The sequence below is a fragment of the Lissotriton helveticus genome, chromosome 5_1 (assembly GCF_964261635.1).
Source record: "Lissotriton helveticus chromosome 5_1, aLisHel1.1, whole genome shotgun sequence".
Lineage (NCBI taxonomy): Eukaryota > Metazoa > Chordata > Amphibia > Caudata > Salamandridae > Lissotriton > Lissotriton helveticus.
Window position 1 is genome coordinate 335,260,805 of NC_136065.1, and position 19,576 is coordinate 335,280,380.

Consider the following 19,576-nt stretch of genomic DNA (forward strand, 5'->3'; position numbering starts at 1 on the left):
GTATGTATGGAGGCGTTGCGGTTAGTTCCAGGCAGTAGCCATACTGGATAATTTGACTTACCCACTTGTCTGTTGTAATGGAATTCCAGACAGATAGGAACTGTGTTAATCTGCCCCCCACAGGAGTGGAATGCTGTTGGGGGAGCAGAGAAAAGTCACTGTTTTGTGGTGGAAGAGGTTCGATTATTGTTGTTACCCCGACCTCTTCCTTTGTTGTTGTTTCCTCTATATCCTCCTCTAAAATAACCTTTGTTAGAGGATGTTTGTATGTTAGATTTGAAGGATGTTGTATTGTCTGCTCCAGTCTGTTTGGAGCCTCCTCTATAGAAGAAGTGACTAAAGGAACTTTTAGCTTGTGTGGACTGTAAAGCTCCCAGAGATTTGGCAGTCTCTGTATCCTTCTTCATCTTTTCAAGTGCTGTGTCTACCTCTGGTCCAAACAATTGATTTTGATTAAATGGTTGATTTAAAATGGTAGTTTGCACTTCCTGAAATGCGTAGCCACGCATGTCTTCTAAGTAGGACACTAGTGTTCACAGCTCTAGACGCAGTGTCTGCCACATCAAGCGCACACTTGATTGAGGCATTAGAAATTAGCTTGCCTTCTTGTATAAGGTCGTTTGCCTGCGTTTTATATTGGTCAGGTAGATGTTCTAATAGTTTCTCCAACTGATCATAATGAGCCCTGTCATATCTTGAAAGGAGGGCTTGTGTGTTAGCTATACGCCATATGTTAGTAGCTTGCGCAGCTATTCTTTTGCCTGAAGCATCTATAACTTTAGATTCTTTGTCAGGTGGGGGTGCCTCACCTGACATTTGTGCGTTTGCCCTTTTCCTAGCATTTGATACAACTAGTGAATCTAATTGTAGTTGTCCTTTAATGTAGGCTGGATCCGCAGGTGCAGGCCTATATTTTTTCTCAATTCTAGGGTTTGGGATCCTAGTACGTACAGGGTCTTTAAATACCTCTGGAGTATGTTTGATGACCCCTTTGATCATAGGAAGAATTTGACCCGACCTTTGCGATTGTTCAGATGTGTCTAATAGAAAATCCTCCTCTGCCTCATCAGAATGCATAGTGACCCCATGGTAAATGGCAGCTCTGTTCAATAGGTGCCCAAAACCAATGTTATCTTCTGGGGGAGACGGTTTTAATGGGTATGACTGTGGGACAGGAATATCTGGTACATCTCATGGGTTGCGTACTCCCAGTCTGGATCATCTAAAGGGTATGTGAAAGGCTCATCTGGGTCTATCCCTCTCCCTAGGCTATACTCATCATCGTTTTGAGGTGAGTGCGAAGACCGAGTAGGAGAATGTGGAGGAGAAATCTGTGGTGAAATGTTAAGAGGAACAGGGGATGAAGGAGAAGGAAGTATAGGAGAAGAAGGGTGCATAGGAGATGTGGCAGAGTCCTTCTTCTTGGTAGGTACTACAGGTGTGGGTGTTGTATCTGCCTTCCTCTTCTTGGGTGGTATAGTGGCTACAGCACCTGTTTTTGGGTCAATGTAGATCTTCTTTTGCAGAGGATCTGGTTGGAAAAGTTCTTCTTGTGGAACCTTTATCGGCGCCGATTTTTCGGTTCCGGATGAGGTTGCTGCTTATCTTTAGCCTTAGGTGGTGTTACATTGTACTTTGGTGTAGTTTTCGGCACCGAAGGTGTTGTTTTCGGTGTCGTAGGCTGTTTCGAAGGCTTGGGCGCATCGGAATCAGACCTTGTCGGTTTCGGTACCGAAGACGATGTCTTTGGAGTGGAAGCTGGTCTCGTCGGCTTTGAGGCGTCGGACGCTGGCTTCGCACCTTTGTCTTTTGTAGTCGACGGTCTTGGAGCCGAGACTTCTTTCGGTTTCGGTGCCGAAGGAGCTGGTGGGATCGGCACGTGCGGCTTGCTCGGTAAAGAGCTACCGGAAGACTTAACTGCTTTCTTCGGAGCCGGGCTCGATGGCGGGGGTTTCGAAGTGGTTTTTCGGTCGTGACTGGGCCCCGGAGGCGGAGTGTTGACCTTTGCCTTCAATCTGGGTGCTGTGTGTGGTGCAGGGGCAGTAGAACGTACGCGCTGACCCGATGGTATTGAGTCATCTGAGTCGTCTGCCTCTGATACGATTTGGAGATCATCGGACTCTTCTTCAGGAACGAGCGGAACCTCCTCGTCGAAGATGTCCACCGGTTCCGGAGCTGATCTCTGCATGTCGTGTCGACGGGCCCTCCGATCTCGTATGGTTTTCTTGGATCGAAAGGACGCGCAGGCTGTACACCTGGATTCGTCGTGTTCTGGCGATACGCACAGGTTGCAGACCTCGTGGTGGTCACTGTGTGGAAACTTTGCTCCACACTCGGGGCATTTCTTAAATGGCGTCCTTTCCATGAGGTGTAGGCCTCACGGCGTGGATAGGCCCAACGGCCCGCGTCGACGACCGGAATCGAGCTGATGGAGTCGAAGCGATGTTAGTCGATGTCGAAGGTTGTTAAGTAAAGTTTTAACATGCAATCATCCGAGCCCAACACCAGGTGGCGATCTAATGCAAAATTGTAGTATCTGCAGCTCATATGCCTCGAACATAAGGTTTATTGCGGTTTCCATAATGCCTCTCATTCCTTTAGGGGATGGCTAGTAACCCACAAGCAATGCTTTTAAGTCTATTACACATTGACTATTATTTTGCAGGGCTACAATAACCTGCCTTTCACATTAATTGCTGGTATATTGAAGTGAGTTCACCCATGGGTGGGAAAGCACATCTTGTAGAGCTAAGCCGAAGTCATTGCTAGGTACAATTTGTTTATTAGTCAATTAAAAACATAATCTTCGACAGAAAGACATACACACTAAAAACAGATAAATACAGAATCTAAACATGGATATCGACCATGAACACATTCATTTCCATTTGGGGAGCATATTCCAAAGTCCTAACTTACGCAACAATCTGTGGTGCAACAACTGACTAACATCTTATCGACAAGCTAGCATGCCCAGTGCACCACAGTGCTTGTCTCAGCCTCCTCCTTCAAGCAGATCAAATAAAAAATTAAAATTAAAAAACGAATCACCTCCTGGTTCTCATTTTAACTTTGTACATGTACACTATGTACATGAACCTGTTGATGACTTACGCTCCAACTATGCCCGCTACCTCATACCTGTACTATACGTTATATGGGTACTATGTTATATACTATACTGGTGCTATGTACATGAACCTGGTGATGACTTACGCTCCAACTATGCCTGCTACCTCATACCTGTACTATACGTTATATTGGTACTATGTTATATACTGTATTGGTGCTATGTACATGATCATGTTGAGCTACCTCCCCACTATGCCCCCTTGTTCCCCTGCCCTCCACCTGCCTTTGTAAAGCGCTCTGTTATCTGCAAAGATCTTGTTCGCGCTATATAAAACTCTCAAAATAAATAAATAAACAAAATAAACTTTAAAATAAAATAATAATATTGCGTTATTTTATTTTTCCTCTTTAAACTGCTTGCAGAGGAGTGGGCGGCGCTCCTCCACCTTAGCAGAGGAGCCGTCGCTGTTTGTGAACCTCCTTTTAAGCCTCTAAAGTTAGACATCTTAGAATCTCTTTTGACAGTAATTTCACCTTAACTACTCAAATTAAGACAGATGCGTCCTCTACAAGCTGAAAGCCCCAAACAACTTCCATCATCAGCCTCACAATGTCAAAGAAAATTACTACTACCAGCTGCCATCGGTGCCATCCACACAAACCTCCGTTGTCTGAATGATGCAAGTCCTTGGTCTTGTCAAAACCTTTATCTGACACATTAAAGTGGTCCAGAGCCCAGCAGCTTAGCCAATCTTTAACTTCACCAGAAAGGAGCACATCGATCGCAGTCTCAAGTCTCAACACTTGCTCCATATTTACATATTTAAGTGCTTTTGCAGCACCGCAAATCTAATTCAGAAACCCTTTCAGAGCTTCTCTTGATTTAGACTCATTTGCTTTCTTCACAAATCCATTTATTGCCATGGACTTCTGCCTGATGAATAAACTGCAGCACTACCATCTAAAGAACATTTTAAGATCTGATATGCAACTCTTCATTTAAAGTCCTAACATTTTGTGTACTTGAATTGGTGCCCAAGCACAATCAGCACCTGAAAGGCTGAAAGATTCAAAACTCTTTGCAAATTGTACAAAACAGGCGTTTGGTCACAAACCGCGATTCGCGCAATCACAGGGTGTGGGAGTGCAAAAGATTTTTTGAAATTTACTAAATCCCTTTTTGATAATGGAAAGCCTTTCCGACTTGCACAAAGAGTTTTGAGACACATTCTGAAATGGAACAACGGTTTGTGACCACAACTGAAGACAAAAAAGCTGGGGTGCTATTTGATTTGCAAAGGGAAGCTGTACCCATAGGACAATTTCTTTTTTAGGAATCGTATTAAGAGCCCCAAGAGACGAGTAGACAGTGGTCTAGTGGACCAGGGCGTATTTGAACGATGTCTTCCCAATTGGGAAATTTGTTTTTCAAGCAGTATTTATACCTATATATATATATGCACAAGCAGAGACGGAGGTCTGCAATGCCTTCCAGGCCTCCATCCTACATTTACAGCCCATTGGATGGAATCGCAAATTGTGAGTAGTCTAATCGATATTCTCTAGGGAGGCCATATTGCTGCCCTTTATGAATGAATCATTTGTGAGGCGACCTCTTTGATTAAAGGTTACATTGCAATTTGCACATACTGGTTTGCAAACAGAAACTAGTATATCAGAACTTTGTTCCAAGATCATTAGATCTATTACATTTCACCTAAAATTCCCTGAACACCATCAGACTCCCTATCTTCACGGATTTCTGAGTTTTTTCCATAACGTTATTTATGCACCGTGGAGCTACCGCCAAGCAAAGGTAAAGAGCACAAATAAGTGTATAAATAACCTTCATTTAAAAGCTGCTCAAAGACATTTCTATCTGTGGTATACATCGTACAAATTATTAAGAATTGAACCCCCTGCAGCACTCATGCCCTTAGCAATCACCATGCAGAGAGCCAATGATGGATCAGCGCAGCACAGACTGAGGTATTGCAATCTCTGCTCAGCAGAAAGAGGTCATGTGAATATTCATGACATGATGTCCCCATTACCATCTCATTATCTGCTCATCTGCATCTGATTAAGCGCACATTAACATTGTTTACAGCACGTGTCCCTGTGGAGGGCTCCCAATGAATGCAGGTGGAGTGGTGCAAAGGTCAATCGATGCAGCAGCCACACGAGCTGTGCACACATTACATGCAAAGAGACTACAGAGCCATGTGAGCTGGTGAGAAGGTGGAGAGGAGTCAAACTAACAGGGACCTGTTAAGGATTGTGCTAAGAAAGACTGTAAACGTGCAACTGTGGGCAATGGAGGCCTCTGGGTCCTGCAAGAGTTAACAAACAGGCAGACAGGACGGCATAGAGGCATTTTGCTGCCACCACATAATGTAAACGCTGAAACATAACGTAAAATGAAAGGCATTTGTAACCTGCACCCTGTGGAGTTTCTGAATACATTGTTGATAATTACCAATATCAATGTTACCCATTTCCATCTACCTCGGAAGGATGAAATGCTGAGTGAGCCCACTGGTACTGGTTTGAAACCTGTGACCATAGGTCAAACACAGATTGCTGCAGTGGATACAGTAGTCCACTGAGCCCAGACCTGGTATCTAACCAACAGATGGAACCACATCTGAGCAGGGTAACAGTGTTCAACATGCAATGTCAAAGCCAACAGTTTGCATCTGCGCAATTGCTATTGACTTTGTCAATTTCTTTTAGCCATGCTGTACAGCAGCGAGACTGCTGTGCAGCATGGCTGAAATTTAGGGAAAAAAAGCGTTAAGATATGTCCAGCGATGGCAACGTCATAGCGTATTTTTTCTGGCAGGACAGGAAGGGGCAAGCAACAACGTGGGAGTAGGAGGGACAGTGGCAAGTAACAATACGGGAGGGGGAGGTCAGGGGGCAACCAACAACTCAGAAATGGGACAAACAACAACACTGGGGGTACAGGAGCAAGCAACAACGCAAGATGGGCGAAACTAGGTAAGCAACAACGCAGGATGGGACTGAGACCTACAGGGGCAATTAACAATGCTGGGAGGTGCAGGGGAGCAACGATGGCAAGCAACAAAAATACGGCTAAGAGGAACAGGAACAAGCTTCAAAGAGGGAGGGGGCAGGAGGGCTGGGGCAAGAAACAACGCAGGACGGATGATGCAACTAACGTGGAGGGAGAGGGACAGATGGGGCAAGCAACAATGAAGTGGGGGGGTGGCAAGCGACTACAACTTGGGAGTGACAAAGGTGAGTAACATTTGATACCTTACATGGAGTGTGCCATGAAGGCCAGTGTACTTTTACATAAAGTTCATACCGATGCCAGATTCTAGGATATCTGAATAACATAATTTTGCGCAAATTAATCTTAATGATACTCATTTAAATAGAGAGGCTATCCTGAAAGTGAGGAAAGGCTCCAGTCTTAGTGGACCTAAAGAGGCTACCCTGTTTCTATTTAAATAAATACTTTGGAGTGAGTGAGAGACCTCTGCAGAGAACAAAGATCACCACCACGCACAGAGGACATTACCTCGTCTGCAGCCTGGATGCTATTCACCGTCCTCGAGAAACGCAGGGCACGGCCATCTCTATCCTTCGCTAGCCACAGAGGCAAGGCTGGCTGTGGCAGAACTTCAAGAGACCCTGTCCGGGGTGCCAACACTTCTCCAGGAGTTTCTGGGGTCGGGGCAGCAACATCTGGGGTTTTCTTTCCAGAGTCTGTCGGCGTCTCCAGAGGATTTGCTTGTAGGCCAGTCTGTTCGCGAATACGCTGCAATTCAGATTTAAAGGCTCGAGAACGCTGGAAAACAACAGAAAATGTGTTTAATAGTGAGTAAGTAGGATCACTAAAGCAGGATATAATAAGAGCACAGCTTAAGGGGCTATCCAGTCTGTGGGAGGCAGGATCTTATAACAGAATATTCACCGGCTTGAGGTAAAAACCGAATGTGCCGCCCACTAGATGGTCTAAATGTGGCTGTTAATCATCAGCAATTTACTACACGTCACTCATTGTGCGTAAAAGACTTGATATTTATTTTTTACCCGGGAATCCACGGTTGGGGAAAAAGGCCACTTTTTCTAAAAAGAATTGTAAGACACTGATCACATTTATTGCACTGTTGTCAAGGAAAGTTTCACGTAGTGATGATGGCACTGTACATAATGTTGTTAACTGATGACTGGTACAAAAACATCTGCAAAAATTGCATTTTGTACAGGTTAGTGAAAATGCTTTGGCACCAATCTGTGCAAATGATGGTTTAAAGTTGCACCTGTGTGGTTGAAAAACTCAGAAACATTGATGCAATTTGTGTAATACAGCTTTTTTAGGTCTCGCCTGTCGATGCGCATGCGCATCGAGCAAGCGAGACTATAGGGGCTCATCTACACTTTATCTAACTTGCAAGGAATCGTGGCGATTCCTTGCAGTGCCCGTGACTTTTAAGCTCAATGCGCATGTGCATTGAGCTTAAAAGCGCGTGCACAGCCGCCCGCATTCCTCCGACACCTTTGAAGTGAAGCTTAGCTTCACTTCAAAGGCCCGGTTCTTCACACCCACATGCCGCTCTGCCCTGCTCCGCCCCCTCCCCTGAGTCATCCTGCCTGCGTGTCGCATTTCTCCTCCCCCCTCCCCCCTCCCCTCTCTTCCCTCCGTCTTGTTAAATCCATTTCTCCATTCCACTAACATTCTTTCCAGACACTTCTCTTCACAACCGCCCAACTTCAACGCCCGTCTCCTCACTCTATTCTTTTTACAACCAGTTTACTCCCCGTTTCTCCACTACCTCTTTGCTGCTCTCCCTCTCACTTATCTTCGTTTCTCTTCTCTCTCCCTCCTCTTGTTGTCTGTGCGTCTCTGTTTACCCGCTTGTGTGCCGCTCTTACCTGTGTGTATCTCTGTCTGTTGTTACTTGTTTTATGTCCTTTGCTCTTTCGGTCTCCGGCAGGCCCCCTCACCCCCACCCTTGCACTCCTTCCCCAAAGCACGATATGACTAATAAAAATGAGTCTTCCCAACCCTCCTCTTCTCTCAGCCCTACTACTGCTCCTTCAAAAACGTGTGCTTTTTTCTTGTAACGTTTTGATGTTTCCGAACATCGGCATACTTTCCTAAGAACTCACATGGCAACGCGGAGACCCACCCACTATGCCTGGCAGTGGGGGTTGGGGTTATTGCTCTTCAGACTAATGATAAACACACTTCCAATTGAAAAAAAGTCTCAGCTCATCCACTGCCCTGTTGTAAAATTTAAATTCTGTGGCTTTATACTCACTGAGCAAAAACCCGTGTGCCGTCTTGTGTCCATAATAAACAAGCGCATTTCCCCGTCGCAGCAAAAAGGGTTCGATTGCAACGAAGGACAGACTGCTAATTTTAGGCTTGCACTCCGACTGTGTCCATATTTTTCTCTCATAGATATGATCACAATAAAGCGTCTCTATAAACATTTATTTCTGTATTTAAGGGATATAAGATTTTGCCTTTCTGCCCGTCTTAATTTGCTGCTCCCCATGGTCACTGTTTGCGTGGAAGTCCCCAGTCACTGTTCCTTCACGAGACCGTCCTCTGGGGCACAGATGGCTCCCTCCGAACTCCAGACACAAAGGGCAGACGGCACTCCTAGAGCAGAACGGGGCGAGGGTCAATTTTGTTGGTGCTTTGGGATGTTTAAAAAATAAAGAAAACAGTAAACCAGTAGAAGGGTAGATGTGAAAGAAGGAGAGGTGAGGAGTGTTAAAAGCACTCTGTGCCGCTGCATTTCTACGTAGGGCTCTGCCTTCGCAGAAGTTTTCATGGCTCTCGTGGACACCCTTGGTGTGTGTGTGTTTCCTGCCCTTTCCTGTGACCCTGTTGCTTTTCTGTTGAAGTGTTTTCTGGGGGCCTACTGGGGGAAGGAGTGGGATGTGTCAGCCTTCCTGCACCCAGCACACTACTCGCACTAACTATCACACTCTCACAGACTCTCCCTCTCTCACACTCTCACAAACTCTCACTCTCACTGACTCACTCACACTAACTCTCTCTCACACTGACTCTCACTCACACTGACTCTCACTCACACTGACTCTCACTCACACTGACTCTCACTCCCACTGATTCTCTCACTATCATGACAGACTCTCCCATTCTCTCACTCACTCACTGTCACTACCAGACTCTCACTGACTGACTCTCCCACTCACTAACTCACTCATTCACTGTCCAGACTCTCACTGACCGACTCACCCACTCTCTCTCACTCACTAACTAACTGACTCACTCACTGACTGACTCGCCCACTGACTGACTCGCCCACTCATTCTCACTCACTGACTCACTCACTCTCAACACATATTGCAGTACAAATGCAATAGGTGTCACATTTGCGAAAGTTATGACTATTGGCATTGTCATACACAATGCCAATAACTCAAACTTTAATGCTGCGAGACCTATTGCATTGTAATACAGCTTTTCGTTTTTAATGAGGTGGTCTGTCTAGATTTTACCTTCTGCATCTTTCACCACCATAAACTTCATGTCTCTTTATCCTTCTGTTGTAGGTTCTTTTTCATCAATGTCTCCCTTTGACAGTTTTTCTTTCTCTTTCTTCTTCCTTCTCACCGTTCTCCCTTTCTATCACTTGCTGTGGATCACAGTCTGAAGATGAAAAGTCCCAATCCCCATCAAACATTGGCAGTCCCATATGTCTGGCATTGACCACCAGCCTTTTGGATTTGTCAATGCTTATTTTGTTATAGTTTTTGCAAAACAGTAATATGGAATAAAAATCACAAATATTTTTTGATCTCAAAAACCACACATTGCTATAGTACGCCCTAGCACCTCCTGGAACAATTTTGCATGTTGATGTGTTCCTTGTGAAAGGGCAACATGCCGTAATTCACTATGAAGTTAGCCAGTGGCTGAAGTGGACTGAACCATTTTTCCATGCTGCAAAGGAAAAATGTGAATGACAAAAAAAAAAAAAATATCAAAGGATGAAGAAGGCTGGCTGAACGTCCCTAAAAGTATAGGAAAATGCTCCTTTTTGTCCTGGCCACCAACACTTTATGCCACTGGTACTGATGTTTTTCGGCTAAAGTGCACTGGATCCCTGCTAACCAGGACCCAGTGCTCTTTCCCTGAAAAGAAGGTAAAATGGTCTAATTGTAACACAGTTTGCACACACTTTAGTAACCCAGTAACTCCTAGTAAGTGGTACCCCTGGTACCTAGGGCACGGGTACTAAGGAGCATGTACCATGCCACCCTAAGGGACTCCATACAAATTGCATGCAGCCTGCCATTGCAAACTGTGTGTCATGGTGCAAACCTTGAGTGAAAACACGACATGGAACCCTCACTGTGTGCCATGCCAAAGTCACTGCATGCAATATATGCAAGTCAGCCCTACAGCAGGCCTTGTAGCCCTAAGGCAGGGTGCATTATATTACATGTAAGGGTATACCTGCATGAGCAGATGTGCCCCTGTGCTGTCTAGTTCAACTGCAAGGTGGTATATGTACTCAGCATTAGTCATTACAAGTTACCCAGCTACATGATGGCTTTACTGAAACCTATGGTGTTTGGTATCAAACACCTTGTCCTAATAAATCTGTACGCTAGCCAGTACTAGATTTATTATGATGTGCGCCCAGAGGGCACCTAAGGAGTGCCCCTGAAAAGCTTAAGATTGTCTAGTGTGCTGTCTGATTGGTATCGTCCAGCCTGCTACCACAGACAGGTGTCTGACCTCCTGCAGGTGAGAGACCACGCTCTGAGACCAGGAACAATGCCTGCTCCTGAGGAAGGTGTTCACACCTCCTCCAGCAGGATGCCTAGTGATTTAGCATATCAACGCCAGGGGCTTCATAGCCCCTGCCACCTTTGATATGCGACCCCGGTTTCACCCAGGCCTGGGGGATGCCACCCCCTGCCCTGAGGCCCATTTGGCACCAGGGCAGGCAGGATCTTAGATATGCATTAGGTGTGTTGCACCACCAGGCTAGTCACACCCCTAAGGTGGGATACCTGATGTGCTCCATGAAAAAAGGGCTCCACACCTTGTTTTTGGTGGAATTAGGAGCTCTGGGACAGGGTTATGCCCACTCCCCACAGGAAGTGGTCATATAGAGGGTGTAGTAACCCCCAAAGTAAGTAGTCCATTGGCTACTACCCTTTACACCCCTTAAAACACCTAAATTTGGTATTTGGTGGCCCCCGACACCAGGAATTCAGATTCAACTGACTTAAGGAGGAGGACAAAGAAGAGCCACAGAACACGAGAACTGTGTACTAGCTGTGGACCTGGCGTCAAACCCTGCCTACCTACTCCTTTCCTGGCAACTGCAAAGACTAGACTTGTCCTTCAGCTGTGCACCCTACCAAAGCTTCAGACAGCTGCCAGCACTTTGCCAATCTGTCAGCATCTCTCTTGAAATGGAGGAGCCACTTCGCTGCAGCCTCTAGGCCCCAACAGTACAGTTCCATTCACCAATCTGCTGACCACTGGGTCCACTGACACAGCAGCAGCCCAGGAGGAGGTCACCCCGCCAGTCCATTCAGTCTTCGAGATGCTGATCCACCCTGGAGGCTCCCTGCTCCAGTATCCGGGGTACTGGAGTCTGTTACAAGCACCAAGGTCCCACGGCCAGAGTCAATTCAAACAGATGGGGTCTCTGTGGTCCTGAGACCCTCAAGAGTGAGCTCCCCTGTAGGTCCCCCAGTTCCCACTTGCAGCCTTTCTTTGCAGGTACTGTTCTCCTTTGACTTCAACGTGTAGCGTTCCGAGGCTACCACCACAAAAAATACCTCTGCACCCAGACACCCCAGGGCAGGGAAACTTGAACTGTTGGTGCTTTCTTTGACCTTGTCCCTACTTACCTTAAGTCCATAAGAACAGTCCTGCAAGTCATTTGCAAGTGACCCTATGCAGTGTATTTTTCTCCCATAGGACAACATTACCACCTTTGAGGATCAAGCCTCAAATCGGACCGCTGTATTTTCTAGGTTTCTGAAAATCGCTAACACAAAAAGTACTTACCTGATCCCAAACATCTTGGTGTCTGAAATTATATAAAAATCTGTGTTATTTTTACAAATTGGTGTTGGATTTCCTTATTGAGTGTGTATCTCTTTTATAGACTGTGTGTGCAACAAATGCCTAACACTCCCCTCTGATAAGCTTGAGGCTGCTCGACCACACTACCACAAATAGAGCACCATGGGATTCTTAAAGCAAGAACCTGTACACTAGTAAGGGATACCTGGACACACTACACCGTGCACCTAACTTTGGTACACTATATAGAGCGCCAGCTTCCTAGGGTAAGTATATTCTACTGTAAAACCAAAAGGTCTTGCTTAACGCCAGATCTGAAAATGGTGCCGGGACCCACCACTTGCAGCCGTCTGCACGAATTACACTTTCCCTGTGAGGATGTGCTTAACTTACAGACAATGCTTTTGGCAGCATCAATATATAATCCTATATTGTTGCCACGCTATTTGCGGACCTTGACATCCCAGGTAGTTTGCAGAAACTTAGCAGAGCAGCGGACAGGATTACTTAAGACAGATGAGGGCTACATATCAGGTCCACTGGTATATGTACAGTTCTGTCCGTTTCAAAATAAGGAATTGCACATTGGCTGTAAACCTAACCAGCAATGCACCAAAATGCAAGGAGTGCTAGAAGAAATATCACTCCCCTTTGACTGCCCCAGTGCCATCACTAATGCCTCCCTAAACTCGCATTGGCCCCCAATAAGTAGCAAGAGGCTAGAGAAATGGCAAGGAGTTGTAACTATAGTAACCACAGCACTGAGGGTTCAGCTCAGGTTTTGTTCCTGCTTGAGACCCAGAGTAGCAGAAGCAATGGCAAGCATAGCAAAGGACAAAGAAGGAGTAGCAGCTGCTATGCTCCCCCCTCCCCCGCTCAAAGCCCATGGACTTAAATGAATAATAAATAATCAAGTTTAGAAATCTTCAGCCATTTGAGTCTCCCATTCATAGGAAATCTGGTGGCACATGGGTATCAATCACCATGAGACCATTGTGATTGAGGGGCAAGGAGACCTCAGAATTACATACTTATAATAATAAGCATTGGCAATATCAATGACCCCGTCTTGTCTTGCCTGTAATACAGGAGGCGCCATTATTCCACGCACCTCAAACTGTGAGCAAAAATGTATGCAAATGTACCTACAATATAAGGGGTCAATTATACAATGTACACTTACACGAGGGGTCAGCAGAATAACTTGCCATCAGATAACTACAGCGGTCTGTAGACAGACGCTAAAAACCTTAATCACTAGTTATTTCAGCTTTCGAGAACCCTATACTGCTGTGTACCAAACAAGTTTGTCATTAAATTATTTTTTTGCAAAAATTCTGAAGCCCCCAAATAGCCTCTCCTCATACAACCTATGTTTTGTGGCTTCAAGGTACAGTGCAGTGCATTATGCATGCAGGGCCAGGAGCCGTCATGAAGCTTAGAACTTCGCAACTTTTTGAATCCACATGCTTGAGAAAGTGGAAAGAAGCTGACGTTTAAAAAAAGCTAAATAAATGTACCCTGCATGACTGCCTGCACTAAACATAAGGTACACATAATGCAGTGCCTAGTGGCACTTGACACGAACAGTTCAGATCTCAGAATTATTGTTCAATGGCACATATGACAAACCGTGAAATACTTACTCTGTCTGCATTTTGTAGCACACATTATAAACAATGTAGTGTTTACTGTATGTATGTATGTATGGCTGCACCTAACGCCTTTGTGTAGTATTTACCAGCTGCCTGTCCAGCAGCACCCGGTGCTATTTGGAAAATATTATAGTTTATGGTAACACATGATGCCAGTGTAGTGTTTAATTTCTCTAGCAGCACACAACACAAACTGTGCAATATCTGGAGTCTATGTCCCGGACAGTGACACGGTTACAGGTCAAAACATTTATGAAAAACACCAAGATAACTTTCATTGAGGTTATTAACATTCTGGATCAAACACTTTATCACTTCATATAACACAACACTTAACGTCAGTAACTTATTCAACAGCAGATATGTAGTAATCTTGCACTTTATGTTCTCTCGAATGTGTTTTTACAGTCATGTTAACTACAATAATTTGTCCATCAGGTGATTAAAGAAACAATTGCTTTTGTACCGGGGTACCAGTTTCACATGAAGACCATTCCCACTTTTGTTTGATCTGAGGAGTTAAGTCTTGATCTAAGGCATGGAATCTTGCTGCAACAAGAAGAACTCAGTTCTGCACCAACTTCCATTCTCTCCTCAGAGTATCTAATATGGGAGGTATATTATATTTTTCTTTATTTTGTGTCTATTATACTCTAGGTAAACCAAGCAGATGGTTCCTAGGTGTAAGCACTATTTCAACAAATCTACAATTTATTTGGGCCCCCGAGAGCTTATGAAGTGGCAAAGTCATAAGTTGGATATTTTTGTACTCAAACAGATAGAAACTACTTTAGAGTAAGTTACCCTGAAAAGGGGGAAGTAGGTACTAAAACAACAATACTAGCCTGCTTTCTACATTAAGGCAGTGCTAGACACAAATGAACCATATATTTTATCTTGGGACCTCAGCCATTCAACGATTGATCGCTAAAGATGGGAAACAAAAATGTCACCATCTAATTCTACTATTCAGGTGACAGAAATTATGTCGTCTGCTCCACTCAAAATCTGTTATTAGTAGAGGATTAAGTCGACTGGCAAGATGGCAAGTATTTCAGGGGTGTCTGCAGACAATTGGTGGAAACAGATGAGATTTTGGAGTGTAATTGCGGTGGTCCCATTGTTCCCTGAGTACATGAGCAGGAATGAATAGTAATGCCGACTACTAAGGAGTGAAGTACCATAATATTAGAATTGGGAATTTATTGTAATATTGGTGTATTTAAACTTTTGAGGAGGTATATTTCTATTTTTGGTTTTATTGTAGTTTTCTACCAACCTTTAAAACCTTGTGGCAAGAAATATATAATAATAAGACATGGATTCCCAGATCATAATGCAAACATTGTGTTTGAATTCTGTGTGCTAACTGTGCTCTGCATAAAGTTGTGTGTTTTGGGTTTGGCAGCACATGAAGCAAATAGTGCTGTGTTTATAGTCTACCCTGTAGCACAACACATACATTATGTTATGTGTACAATTCACATGTCTAGAAGCATATGCCGAAAATAGTGCACAATTTACGGATTATGCTGCTTATCACAATACAACGTGTGATATAAATAGTGTAGTGTTCCTAGTTTGTGTGTCTGATAACACACAATGCAAAGAGCGAAGTGTTGAGCGTGTGTCTTACAGCACATGATGTTTGTCTAGAAGCATGCAACACACATAGAGCAGTATTTACATCCTGTGTAGCAGTATTTTATGCAAGGTATATGCCATCTGTTTGCAGCTGTATGGGATAGCAATACTTCTAATGGCAGCTGCTATGCTCACTCTGCTGCAGAGGGTCTCAATAGAGTGCTCTCACTCCCCCTGTGACTGCCACCTTGGACCACCCCTTTTTTCCAATGAGGACTAGATTAAGGTTGTTCATGCTCCATGGGTCTGCAGATGACACTGTTGCATCCTTTCAGTTCCCTCCTTTCTGCAGGGCAAGTCCCGATCACTTAGACTCAGAATTCCAAGAGTGGTACCTTATTGTCTGGGGGCTGGAACTGGAATTGCTGGTGCCCTCGGGTTGTGCCCAGCTCCTTGAAGCTTGGCATCCTCTGAAGAGCTTCCTTCAGCAGGTGCATCTCATTCAGCTGCTCCTGAAAATACAAAGAAAATGATTATAAAGTGAAAAATGAGCAGGTTTGCAAAGTGTTGCATCTGCTTACAGCAGGCATCTGATTATACCCAGGAGAAATATGCCCTACCATGACAAGCAATCCTCAGCAGACAAATTTTTTTTTTTTGCAGAGTTTTATATATCGCGAACTAGACCCGAACCGAATCAGGTATCAGAGCGCTTTACATAGCACCAGTTACGTTACATGAGGACACACTTTCATTTTTTTTTTTTTAGGCACAGGGAGATTAAGTGATTTGCCCAGAATCACAGGAGGTTTTTTTTCTGGCGTCGTTACCGAGACTCGAACCCAGATCCCCAGGTCCGAGGTTGAGCGCCTTAGCCGTTAGGCCAACCCCTCTCAATCAAATCTGTTAACACAAAATATCTGCCCTTTGTATGGAATCACTCTGAACCTGCCCACAAAGGATTTGGCCCTATGGACAGGGACTGGCCCCACCAGTAGAAGAGTCTGAATCTGCTACTGAGTAATCTACAAAGGATTCTAGAAGAATATAGAAGGGCAGGTGTGCAATGCAGGCCCTGCAGCTCCTGTGGCGCTGGGGTGTCACCAACCCTACGGGGGCCCCCAATACTTCAAGGAGCGCTCATCACAAGACCAATCAACATCTGTAACATATGGGAGACTCGGTGGCCCCTCATCACATTTTGCGGGAAGGTCCCATCATATTGTGTCATACCACTGGTGAAAGAAACTCAAATCAACTTTATTTTGTCTCAGACCATAAAAGTACGAAAGAAACTGATGTTAACCTCAAGGGAACCTGCCCTGGTATGTTCTGTTGAGATACTGGTTGTGAAGGAATCTGTTCCCGCCTTTGAAGAATTCTGGCTTCGTCTATGGGAAAATCAGCCTTTAACTGTAGAAGAACCTACTACTGCCCACCACTTGCACAACTTCGAGATAGCCATAAAAATGTTTCCTGCATCCCACTTACTGATTTCACGCTTACTGATTTCACATAAATCTCTTTCAACAATCAGTAGATACCCCGTTCATCTGCAACAGGGGAAAGGCCTACACAAGAAGCATAATGTGCAAAAGTTGTGACTTGTGCGGTTGCACAGAAATACAACATAGCAGAAATAAGCTTTTTTAGATAACACTATCCTTGTGGCAAACACTTCCCCAAATGTGCCTTGAGTCGTCCTCCCCATAGCAGCTATTCGCCCAGTGCATGCTTCGGAAAGAGAAGATCTCTCAATTAACTGACTGACAAACTTAGTTGGTTTGGGTCACATGGTTGGGCTTTTTTTTTTTTTTTAGGTGTGCACATGAAGGGGGGAGTAGAATGGGATTTTAATGCAGATAAATTACGATCAAGGTCCTACACTGGTCTGAGGGATGCCTCATCAGAAGGTCACAGCCAGCACAAGACATTTGGCTTGATACTAGCAACTGGGCTGGCACCTGCTTACTGGCCACTGTGAGCCTAATTCTATTTGAAAACCGCCTAAACCCAAAGGTATCCAGGGGCAGGCACAAAGTCCAGCTCCTTGTAAGCAAAACTATAAGAGAATAGTTTTTAGGCGTTTTCTAAACTTCTCTGTACACACGGCAGTCCTTAGAAAAAACCAAATCCCACACCATTATAGTGTCCGTAGTCAAAGACAGCCAAGACCATGAATATTAGGGGGCTTTAGGGCCCGAGGAAGGAATAGTTGGTAACTAGAAAACCATCAGAGGCATTAGTAAAGCCACAGCACAGACTGGGGAAACGGCCACTACAACGCGGCCGTTTCCATGCACACCATAACCACGCATGCATTACAACGCATGCGTGGTTACATTGAGAAGACTTTACAATGCATAACTTTACTACGAAATACGGAGTAAAGGCATGTGTGCTAAAGTAAAAAAAAAAAGGGGGGGCTTGGGGGGTCTCCCCCCCCACAAAAAAAAACGTGGGTTTAAAAAGAAAAAAACGCACCTGTTTGTGAAAAAGAAAGAAAAAGATGTGAAAGGAGATCGGCGTCGTAAGAGGAAACGAAAAACGCTTCTGCTGCCTCTTAATGACGTACAGCGTCATCACGGAAAAACAAGGAGAGTTAAATTAAAAAAGTTAATTTTTACGGTGAAAATCCTTTAACATGAGAATTCCATTTACATGCATACTTTTACAACGAAAATCGTTGTAAAAGAATGCGTGTAAAAGGTATTTTCGTGGTAAAGGATATGCGTGGTATTTGCATTCCCGTTGTAATGCATGCGTGGTAAAGTCATGCGTTACAACGGAATGCGTTGTAAAATCATACAACCGCCACCCATCTTTACACCCAAAGTTAATAGATTAGTCCAGTTGAGTAATTTAAATCTCTTGGACTATTAAGTCCGATCAGAAGTCTACAACAGCGTAGCTAGGGTGGTGGGGTGGGGGGTACACGGTCCGCCCCGGGCGGCACCATTTTTGAGGCGGCAGCGGCACTGGAGGTCCGTTGCGGCCGCGCCAGCTTATAATTTATTTAGGAACGATCACAGTTGTTCCCAAATAAATTATAAAGGCGGCCACGGCCGCAACGGACCTCCAGTGCCGCGGCCGCCCGCGGCCCAGTTTAAATGTGCAAAGCTGCGCGCGTGCACCTGAATGCCACTCAATACCAGCTACCCCACCCTTCAGTATCTCGCCACTGGGTGAGGTGGAGCCAGCAAGGTTCACAGACCACACCTCACCCCGTGACGAGATGTGAAAGGGTGGGTTTAGGACGCATGCGAAAGAAGTCACAGACAAAGCTATTACGTCAGTCTGTGGCATCAATTTAGGCTTGAGTTATTGTGTTTACGGCCATCCCAGGACGTGCTCTTTCATACTTAGTGGCAGCGCTGCATATTTGAGAATTCATGCGATACTGCACTGCGAGCTGCCTGAACACCATACATAACTTAAGCAAATAAATGTGGGAGCTGCGTCACATAAGAAATGGAGCGTACAGCGGGACAGACAGTGCAAGAATCACAGCACGTTGAGGGGAGTTCAGTTTCACTTACGAAGCAGGAAAGGCACTGGAAACATTATCATTCATGTAGGAATGCGCCTCACTAAGTAGAACAGGTTTGTCTGAGGTGAGAAATGTCCAAACCTGCATTCTGGACGTCTTGGTTTAGTGAAGTTTATTAGGCTTGAAACCGTTTTTCATCTTTATACTGCGCCACACAAAAAGCTGTAAATTTGGGAAATATTAATAAAGGTGTGATGTAAAGACTGTGGAACTGGAGAGCCTCGTTAGGGTCATGGGGTCAGCTTAATTAACATTCTGTGATTCTGGGCTAATCACATAGTCAACCCTGCCTAAAAAAAACAACACAAATGTGCTCATGTAACATAACTGGCGCTCATGTAAAGGGCCATAAAACCCCTCTGGGTCAAGCTCCTACTAAATAAAAGTTAAAAACTGTAAAAAAGAAATCCTGATGAGTATGAGGTAACGTTAAGTTTTCAGGTAAAATGACCGGATCAGCAGCTCCTTAAAAAAAAACTGCACTATAAAAAAGCTGGAGAAAAAAGTCAAAATCTATTCCTTTCTAACTGCTGTGCTGTCTTCTCTGCAGCACAAATGGGGTCAGTACAAAGCTACCTACTGTTACAACTACAGATGGTTCTTTTATCTCATTTGCAGATCAAATGTGCTTAATGTTGTGGCAGTAGA

At 44.6% G+C, this 19,576-nt stretch overlaps 1 protein-coding gene across 2 annotated transcripts in view; it reads right to left on the reverse strand.

Moving 5' to 3' along the window:
* Positions 1-19,576, reverse strand: part of LOC144754517 (uncharacterized) — a 424,858-nt gene that overhangs the window by 244,040 nt on the left and 161,242 nt on the right. For both annotated transcript variants that reach the window (XM_078642413.1, XM_078642414.1), the window contains 2 exons: positions 15,774-15,890; positions 6,623-6,892 (listed from right to left, as the gene is read on the reverse strand). In XM_078642413.1, coding sequence (XP_078498539.1) covers positions 6,623-6,892; positions 15,774-15,890 — 387 coding nt within the window. The remainder of the gene's footprint in view (positions 1-6,622; positions 6,893-15,773; positions 15,891-19,576) is intronic.